Source organism: Entelurus aequoreus, linkage group LG07, assembly GCF_033978785.1.
Source record: "Entelurus aequoreus isolate RoL-2023_Sb linkage group LG07, RoL_Eaeq_v1.1, whole genome shotgun sequence".
Lineage (NCBI taxonomy): Eukaryota > Metazoa > Chordata > Actinopteri > Syngnathiformes > Syngnathidae > Entelurus > Entelurus aequoreus.
Window position 1 is genome coordinate 79917634 of NC_084737.1, and position 9591 is coordinate 79927224.

The 9591-nt window shown below is 38.1% G+C and overlaps 1 protein-coding gene across 1 annotated transcript; it reads left to right on the forward strand.

Moving 5' to 3' along the window:
• Nucleotides 1–327: 327 nt before the first annotated feature.
• On the forward strand, nucleotides 328–9224 carry LOC133654308 (solute carrier family 26 member 6-like). Its single transcript, XM_062054602.1, has 8 exons — nucleotides 328–447; nucleotides 679–785; nucleotides 934–1063; nucleotides 4156–4295; nucleotides 4378–4488; nucleotides 7131–7306; nucleotides 7369–7533; nucleotides 9123–9224. Exons 3-8 carry the CDS (start codon nucleotides 936–938, stop codon nucleotides 9222–9224), a joined length of 822 nt encoding a protein of 273 aa, XP_061910586.1. The 5' UTR covers nucleotides 328–447; nucleotides 679–785; nucleotides 934–935.
• The last annotated feature ends 367 nt before the right edge of the window (nucleotides 9225–9591 follow it).

Below are 9591 nucleotides of genomic sequence, written 5' to 3' on the forward strand. Positions count from 1 at the left end.
GCTTTTTGTATTGGCCTCAATGGGGGAGCCATACTTTTGTTCTACTGGCTACGTCACGCGCATACGTCATCCTCCAAAGGCGTTTTGAACCGGAAGTTTAGCGGGAAATTTAAAATGTCACTTTATAAGTTAACCCGGCCGTACTGGCATGTGTTGCAATGTTAAGATTTCATCATTGATATAGAAACTATCAGACTGCGTGGTCGCTAGTATCGGCTTTCAGTAGGCCTTTAAAGCTCATGTACATTTATAAAGCCCAAATGATCATAAAGGCATAAAAGTGATGTGATTGTTTAAAGGCGGAGTCAGAATGTTTCCTGGAAATAACCAAAAAATGGGACTACAGTAATATCCATTAGAATAATGTTGAATGGGTGAGAAGAAAAAAGGTTTAGTGGAGGAACCATAAAGCATCTGCAGGGAGTCTGGCGAATATTGGCACTATTTGTGAGTTTAGTCTACCCATAAACATGCATTGTCTGCCAAAAAGCCTGTGAGACTGTCCCATACTGTAGAGTGAAAGCATAACAATGTTGAAGATATTGTTTCTCCCGCCTGTTATCAGTGTTATCTGCGTGTCATTAAGCCTGTATCATATTTCCTTTTGTGCCGTGTAATCATTGAACAAGAACAACCTTGACTCTGCTAAAATGGCTGACTTAATCTCACCCCTCACAGATAAAAATGTTTCTTCTGGCAACATGATGACGACTCCGTGGAGAAAACCTCCACAAAGTGGATTTGACGCTTGAGGGACTGCGCGGGAAGGATCCATTCATCATAGGGTGGGATATATATGTCGTTTTAGGACCATGCCAACGTTTTTCAATTCAATTCCAAGAGTCCTTCAAGCAGTGGAGATGTTTTTTCACTGACACACAAAACCAAACTGAACGCATTTAATCCCCCTTTTGGATTTGTTGTTTTCTTCAGTCATGGCCGAGAGGAGACCAGCAGGCTATCGGGTGCACAGAGATATCCTGGATGAAGAAGCTGTGGACAAGCTAGCGGAGAAGTCGGAATCGAAAACATCTGTGTGGGGCAAGATCGAAAGTTCACTGAGGTATGGTCGCCATGGTATTGCTCTGTATAAAGTTCTATGTACATTATAATGTGTAGGGGTTAATAATCACTTCTAATAACAAAAAGCTTTGCTGCAAAAAGTCAGTGTTCAAAAACAAGAAAAAAAATACAAAAATGAGGGGTATTTTATTTGAACTAAGCAAATTTATCTGCCAATAGAACAAGAAAATTTGGCTTGTCAAGACTTTCCAAAAAAAATTAGCTAACTTCAATTAACCCAAAAATACCTTAAAATAAGTATATTCTCACTAATAACAAGTGCACTTTTCTTGGTAGAAAAAAAAGAGACCTTTTTGCTCAATATGTTGAAAAATATTCTTAAATGAAGTAAATGCTAGTGCCATTATCTTGACATAATGATATGCGCTCGGCATTACATTTCTTGAAACCAGCAAACTTACACTAAAACTAATTTATTGTTCTTAATGTAAACAAGGCTTGTTACTCTCGGGGTCTCCTAGCCGCTCAGGCAAATCATATTGTCTAAAAATGCATTTTTCCATGGATAACATGACATCATCGCACCAAGTGCGTGCTCTTTCAGTCAAATAGTGCGCATATATACAGCCCGGCCCCCGGCCAAAAATGTTTTAATTGTAATTTTGAGGAATTTATCTGAATGTGCATGAACTATTTCTGTTAAAAATTGTTAGAAATGTTAAATGTTTAAATATTAACTGTCAGTTTACTGTACTGTGCCAACTGTACTACTATATGAGTACCTGTTTTCTATTGTTTCATAGAAAATAAAAGAGCAAAGTCCATTTGGCTGTCATCTGTTTTAATTATGAGACACAATTGTGTCAAAATCATGATTTTTTATTTCATGCTTGAAATAAGAAAATATGACTTTAAAAAAGTAGTTTTATACTTGTGAGTGTTGATGACACAGCTTTGCAACACTTGATATTCTAGTTTCAAGCATGTTTGACTCAATATAGCTCATCAAATCTCAGCTACAAGCTGTAATATCTTACTGACATCATTTAGGACCAAAACACTTAAAACAAGTAAAACACTCTAACATAAAATCTGCTTAGTGAGAAGAATTATCTTTTTAGAAAAAAAAAAAGCAAATATCACCCTTATTTGAGATATTTAATCTTACTTAGATTTCAGTTTTTGCAGTGTAGAGGTAAATGCATTTCAAAATACAAATAAAAGCAAGTATTTGTTTCATACATTGGTATTTTGCATAGATGACATATGTTAATCGTGTTTATTGATACAGTATGTTCAAAAGTTACAAAAATTAAAACAAAATTTGTTTCCTTTATTAGTATTTTCCATAATGGACGCACCTCTGTGGAATACTCACTTTTTTATAGTATTATTAAACTACAGTTTAAACATTCTTACATACTTACACTGCAAAAACTGAAATCTAAGTAGGATGAAATACCTCAAATAAGGGTGATATTTGCTTATTTTCTGTCTGATAAGATCATTCTTCTCACTAAGCAGATTTTATGTTAGAGTGTTTTACTTGTTTTAAGGGTTTTGGTCCTAAATGATCTCAGTAAGATATTACAGCTTGTTGCTGAGATTTGATGAGCTATATTGAGTAAAACATGCTTGAAACTAGAATATCAACTGTTGCAAAGCTGTGTCATCAACACTCACAAGTATAAAACTACTTTTTTAAAGTCATCATTTCTTATTTCAAGCATGAAAGAGACAATTGTGTCTCATAATTAAAACAGATGACGGCCAAATTGACTTTGCTGTTTTATTTTCAATGAAACAATAGAAAACAGGTACTCATATAGTAGTACAGTTGGCACAGTACAATAAACTGACAGTTAATATTTAAACATTTAACATTTCTAACAATTTTGAACAGAAATAGTTCATGCACATTCAGATAAATTCCTCAAAATTACAATTAAAAAAATGTTGGCCGGGGGCCGGGCTGTATATATGCGCACTAATTGACTGAAAGAGCACTCACTTGGTGCGATGATGTCATGTTATCCATGGAAAAATGCATTTTTAGACAATATGATTTGCCTGAGCGGCTAGGAGACCCCGAGAGTAACAAGCGCTTGCCTTGTTGCCTTTCCATTAAGAACAATAAACTAGTTTTTAGTATAAGTTTGCTGGTTTCAAGAAATGTAATGCCGAGCGCATATCATTATGTCAAGATAATGGCACTAGCATTTACTTCGTTTAAGAATATTTTTCAACATATTGAGCAAAAAGGTCTAATTTTTTTTTTCTACCAAGAAAAGTGCAGTTGTTTTTAGTGAGAATATATATACTACCGTTCAAAAGTTTGGGGTCACATTGAAATGTCCTTATTTTTGAAGGAAAAGCACTGTACTTTTCAATGAAGATAACTTTAAACTAGTCTTAACTTTAAAGAAATACACTCTATACATTGCTAATGTGGTAAATTACTATTCTAGCTGCAAATGTCTGGTTTTTGGTGCAATATCTACATAGGTGTATAGAGGCCCATTTCCAGAAACTATCACTCCAGTGTTCTAATGGTACAATGTGTTTGCTCATTGGCTCAGAAGGCTAATTGATGATTAGAAAACCCTTGTGCAATCATGTTCACACATCTGAAAACAGTTCAGCTCGTTACAGAAGCTACAAAACTGACCTTCCTTTGAGCAGATTGAGTTTCTGGAGCATCACATTTGTGGGGTCAATTAAACGCTCAAAGTGGCCAGAAAAAGATAACTTTCATCTGAAACTCGACAGTCTATTCTTGTTCTTAGAAATGAAGGCTATTCCACTAAATTGTTTGGGTGACCCCAAACTTTTGAACGGTAGTGTACTTATTTTAAGGTATTTTTGGGTTCATTGAAGTTAGCTCATTTTACTTGTTTTGGAAAGTCTTGACAAGCCAAATTTTATTGTTCTATTGGCAGATAATTTTGCTTAGTTCAAATAAAATACCCCTCATTTTTGTATTTTTTTGTCGTTGTTTTTGAACACTGACTTTTTGCAGTGTATGTCAAGTGTACGCCAATGAAGATACACGTTGGCTGATACTGTTGTCAAATCCAAAGGAAAATATGTTTCCCATATTTGTAAACCCGACTGATATCTCTTCTTTCTCAGGTGTTCCGGCCCCAGAGCCAAGAGCTGCCTGCTGGGTAGCGTCCCTGTTCTGTCGTGGTTGCCTCGTTACTCCATCAGAGAAAATGCACTGGGTGACCTTATCTCTGGACTCAGCGTGGGCATCATGCAGCTGCCCCAAGGTCAGATAAATCTTATTGTGTTTGTACCACTTGAATATGGTATGTACATTAGATAACCCCACTTTGGTATGCGTCCTTCAAGGTATGGCTTATGCCTTGCTGGCGGCCGTGCCTCCAGTTTTTGGCCTCTACGCCTCCTTCTACCCCGTCCTCATCTACTTCATCTTCGGCACATCCAAGCACATCTCCATAGGTGTGTGTCTTTCTGTTGGTTTGTTGCTACATTGATTGATTGAAACTTTTATTAGTAGATTGCACATTTCAGTACATATTCCGTACAATTGACCACTAAATGGTAACACCCCAATAAGTTTTTCAACTTGTTTAAGTCGGGGTCCACGTTATCAATTTATGGTGAATAATAATCTCCTAATACTCTCATAATCTCGTCCAATTCAGTTTTGTTTTTTACAACCTTTTTAGTAATGCGGTTGGTAATACCTGTTCTGAGCTGAATGTTATCTTTCAAATCTTTGACTTTATTTTCCAAACAGGGACAGTCTATTAAAGAACACACAAGTGTAAATATGCAAGATTGTACACTGCAAAAAGTCAGTGTTCAAAAACAAGAAAAAAAAAATACAAAAATTAGGAGTATTTTACTTGAACATAGCAAAATTATCTGCCAATATCTGCCCACAATGGCTCTGTTGCGAGGCACACAATGGGTGGATGAACGTTCGTACATGTCCGGTTCAAACACTGATGACATCTATTAAACAGACAAAGAAGCAAGGAATTAAACAGAGACAGAATTACATTTGGCTCAATGAGGAGACACGCGTAGACCTGTACTCTTGTACAGTCTCCCACCACGCTCTGACGAAAGATTGTACGCCTCCTCTTTTATTTGGACTTTCCCTGATTACATGGCAACAGCTGTTTCTAAAGCAGTGGTTCTTAACCTGGGTTCGATGGAACCTTAGGGGTGAGTCGGCCTCAGGGGTTCGGCGGAGGTCAAGACACACCCGACTAATTGTGTAAATAAAAACTTCTCCCTATCGGCGTATTACGGATACAACAACAGCAGAAGTCACACTGCTTTGCAGGTGTGTAATTTGTTGTGAGTTTATGCACTTTGTTGGTTTTGTTGTTTGAACAAGGTGATGTTCATGCACGCTTCATTTTGTGCACCAGTAATAAAACATGGTAACACTTTAGTATGGGGAACATATTCACCATTAATTAGTTGCTTATTAACATGCAAATTAGTAACATATTGGCTCTTAACTAGTCATTATTAAGTACTTATTAATGCCTTATTCGGCATGGCCTTATTATAACCCTAACCCTCTAACCCTAACCCTAACCCTGAACCTAACCCTAACCAAATAACTCTAAATTAAGTCTTTGTTACTTAGAATATGTTCCCCATACTAAAGTGTTACCAAAAACATATAACTTTGTCTTGAATTGGAAAAAAACCAACATTTTATTTTTCACTAATGAAGGGTTCGGTGACTGCGCATATGAAACTGGTGGGGTTCGGTACCTCCAACAAGGTTAAGAACCACTGTTCTAAAGGAAGGGGGGTCGTAAACAGCCGTCGCCTTTGGGTACAAAACAGTTCAAAGAAAAGGTGCTTGGAGGTGGGGTCAGGTCCTGCTTCCTCTCTGCTTTGTAGATCTCGGGTCAAGACAAAATCTTCCTGTGGATTACAATACATCAAAGAAACCGACACCTTCATGTCGCTTCCCATCCTACACAGTGGAGTTTTACAAGCCTTTTGATTAGAGACGTCCGATAATATCGGCCGGATGATATTATCGGCCGATAAATGCTTTAAAATGTAATATCGGAAATTATCGGTATCGTTTATTTTATTATTGGTATCGTTTTTTTTTTTTAAATTTAAATTTTTTTTATTAAATCAATCTTACTAGAGATGTCTATAAATGCCTTAAAAAGTAATATCGGAAATTATCGGTATCGTTTTTTTAATTATTGGTATCGTTTTTTTTTTTTAAATTTAAATTTTTTTTATTAAATCAATCTTACTAGAGATGTCTATAAATGCCTTAAAAAGTAATATCGGAAATTATCGGTATCGTTTTTTTAAATTATCGGTATCGTTTTTTAAATTTTTTATTTATTTTGTTGTTTTTTTGTTAAATCAACATAAAAAACACAAGATACACTTACAATTAGTGCACCAACCCAAAAAACCTCCCCCATTCACACTCATTCACACAAAAGGGTTGTTTCTTTCTGTTATTAATATTCTGGTTCCTACATTATATATCAATATATATCAATACAGTCTGCAAGGGATACAGTCCGTAAGCACACATAAATGTGCGTGCTGCTGGTCCACTAATAGTACTAACCTTTAACAGTTAATTTTACTCATTTTCATTCATTACTAGTTTCTATGTAACTGTTTTTGTATTGTTGTACTTTCTTTTTTATTCAAGAAAATGTTTTTAATTTATTTATCTTATTTTATTTTATTAATTTAAAAAAAAAAAGGACCTTATCTTCACCATACCTGGTTGTCCAAATTAGGCATAATAATGTGTTAATTCCACGACTGTATATATCGGTATCGGTTGATATCGGTATCGGTAATTCAAGAGTTGGACAATATCGGAATATCGGATATCGTCAAAAAGCCATTATCGGACATCCCTACTTTTGCTTAGTAAGATCAAAGACCGCTTTTGTCTGCTCGCCGGGAACTCATTGAAACACAAAGTTTTGTGATAACTTCGATACAATTATTCTGACAGTACACCAAAGTGTATTTTTACCTGTCTGTGAATCATAAATTAAAAAAAAGTTGGTACAATGAGGTGTCAAATATCGAGGTTCCACGGTTTCTCCTCGCTCCTCCAGGCACATACGCAGTGATGAGCGTGATGATTGGCGGCGTGACAGAGCGACTCGCCCCAGATTCAAACTTCGCGACGTGGGACAATGTGACTAACTCCAGTTTGGTGGATGTCTTCGCGCGTGACGCAGAGCGGGTCAGAGTGGCCGCCGCCGTCACTTTCCTGTCGGGGATTTTCCAGGTACGGTGAATCATACAGACACTATTTAGACTCCGTGTCACGTCTGTTTTTATTGATGTTAGATCCTGCTGGGTCTGGTCCATTTCGGATTTGTGGTGACCTACCTGTCCGAGCCGCTGGTGCGAGGTTACACCACCGGCGCCGCCACCCACGTCATCGTGTCCCAGCTCAAATATACCTTTGGAATCAGCCCTCTGCGATACAGCGGACCTTTCTCCTTGATATATGTAAGGAAGACTTTGGCGTTGTTATTGATGTTGTTAGACAAAACCCAAAGCGGTGAAGTTGGCACGTTGTGTAAATGGTAAATAAAAACAGAATACGATGATTTGCAAATCCTTTTCAACCTATATTCAATTGAATGGACTGCAAAGACAAGATACTTAACGTTCCACCTGGTAAACTTTGTTATTTTTTGCAAATATTAGCTCTTGCCTGCAACATGTTTCAAAAAAGCTGGCACAAGTGGCAAAAAAGACTGATAAAGTTGAGCAATGCCCATCAAACACTTATTTGGAACATCCCACAGGTGAACAGGCTAATTGGGAACAGGTGGGTGCCATGATTGGGTGTAAAAGCAGCTTCCGTGAAATGCTCAGTCGTTCACAAACAAGGACGGGGCGAGGGTCACCACTTTGTCAACAAATGCGTGAACAAATTGTTTAAGAACAACATTTCTCAACCAGCTATTGCAAGGAATTTAGAGATTTCACCATCTACGCTCTGCAATATCGTCAAAAGGTTCAGAGAATCTGGAGAAATCGCTGCACGTAAGCGGCAAGGTCGTGACCTTTGATCCCTCAGGCGGCACTGCATCAAAAAGCGACATCAGTGTGTAAAGGATATCACCACATGGGCTCAGGAACACTTCAGGGGCCGTACTTATCAAGCTTCTTAGAGTGCCATTTTACACTTAAGTCCTGAGAATTTGCGAAATTTAGTCCTACTCTCAAACTTAAGAATAAAAGCTTTTTATCAACGTTCTTAAGTCTAAGAATCACTTCTACTCTCCACGATATTTAAGAGACCTTCAGAGGTGTCTTAAGTGGTTAGGAGTTGCCAGCAGGGGATGGCACTGAGGCGAGAGAGACGTGCGCGAACGTTCAGGGAACGGAACAATGTTTTGGTTTTTTTTGATGACGAGCAGCTGATCAAACGGTATCGTTTAGACAGAGCGGATATTATTTTTGTCACAGATTTAATACTTTTCGATTCCATGTTGATTTCTGCATGTGGCTGCAGTGGGCTAGTATATATAGAGCCACCCACACCAGTTTCAAATGAGTTGCCTAATTAATGAATTGGAAAGAAAATGTTATGACAGTAGCGTATGTGTGTGGCCGTGAGGTGAGTGACGTCAGTGAGTGTGTGGGCGAGAGAAGAGAGGGAGCGGTAGCGTGAGTGCCGGCGGGGACTAGTTTGTTTTGTATTATTTTGTAGTTTATTGTCAAAATATACACTCCCATTGTCCACTTAAATATTTCCAAGATATTTCTTTATTCTTAGACAACGGATTCCCTTCCGTGATTGGTCATTTCTATGGACACAGAAATGACGTCACCTAAAATTGCGTTTACGGCACATAGTAATGTCGTAATTCAGCTCTGAGTGTGACACTTAAGATTCAGTCCTACACTTCGCTGAAAGTGTGAGTAAGACGCTTGATAACTAACTTTTAAGTGCAGCTTTCAGCGAATAATTTATTTACTCTTAAGTCAACTCTTAGCAGACTTCTTAGGAGTAATTCTAAGAAGCTTGATAAGTACGGCCCCAGAAACCCACTGTCAGTAACTACAGTTCGTCCCTTCATCTGTAGGTGCAAGTTAAAACTCTACTATGCAAAGCGAAAGCCATTTATCAACAACACCCAGAAACGCAGACGGCTTCGCTGGGCCCGAGCTCATCTAAGATGGACTGATGCAAAGTGGAAAACTGCTCATCAACACCCGTGCTCACCTGCGTTCCAGCGATCGATGGCGCGACGAAGGACTTCACCCGATCATCGATGCGGTCGGCGGCTAGCGTCGGATAGCGCGTCTGCTACACTCAAAATCCTCCTGGTTGTGTTGCTGCAGCCAGCCGCTAATACACCGATCCCACCTACAGCTTTCTTCTTTGCAGTCTTCATTGTTCATTAAACAAATTGCAAAAGATTCACCAACACAGATGTCCACAATACTGTGGAATTTTGCGATGAAAACAGAGCTTTTTGTATTGTGATACAATGTGTCCGAATACTTCCGTTTCAACCATTGACGTTACGCGCATACGTCATCATACATAGA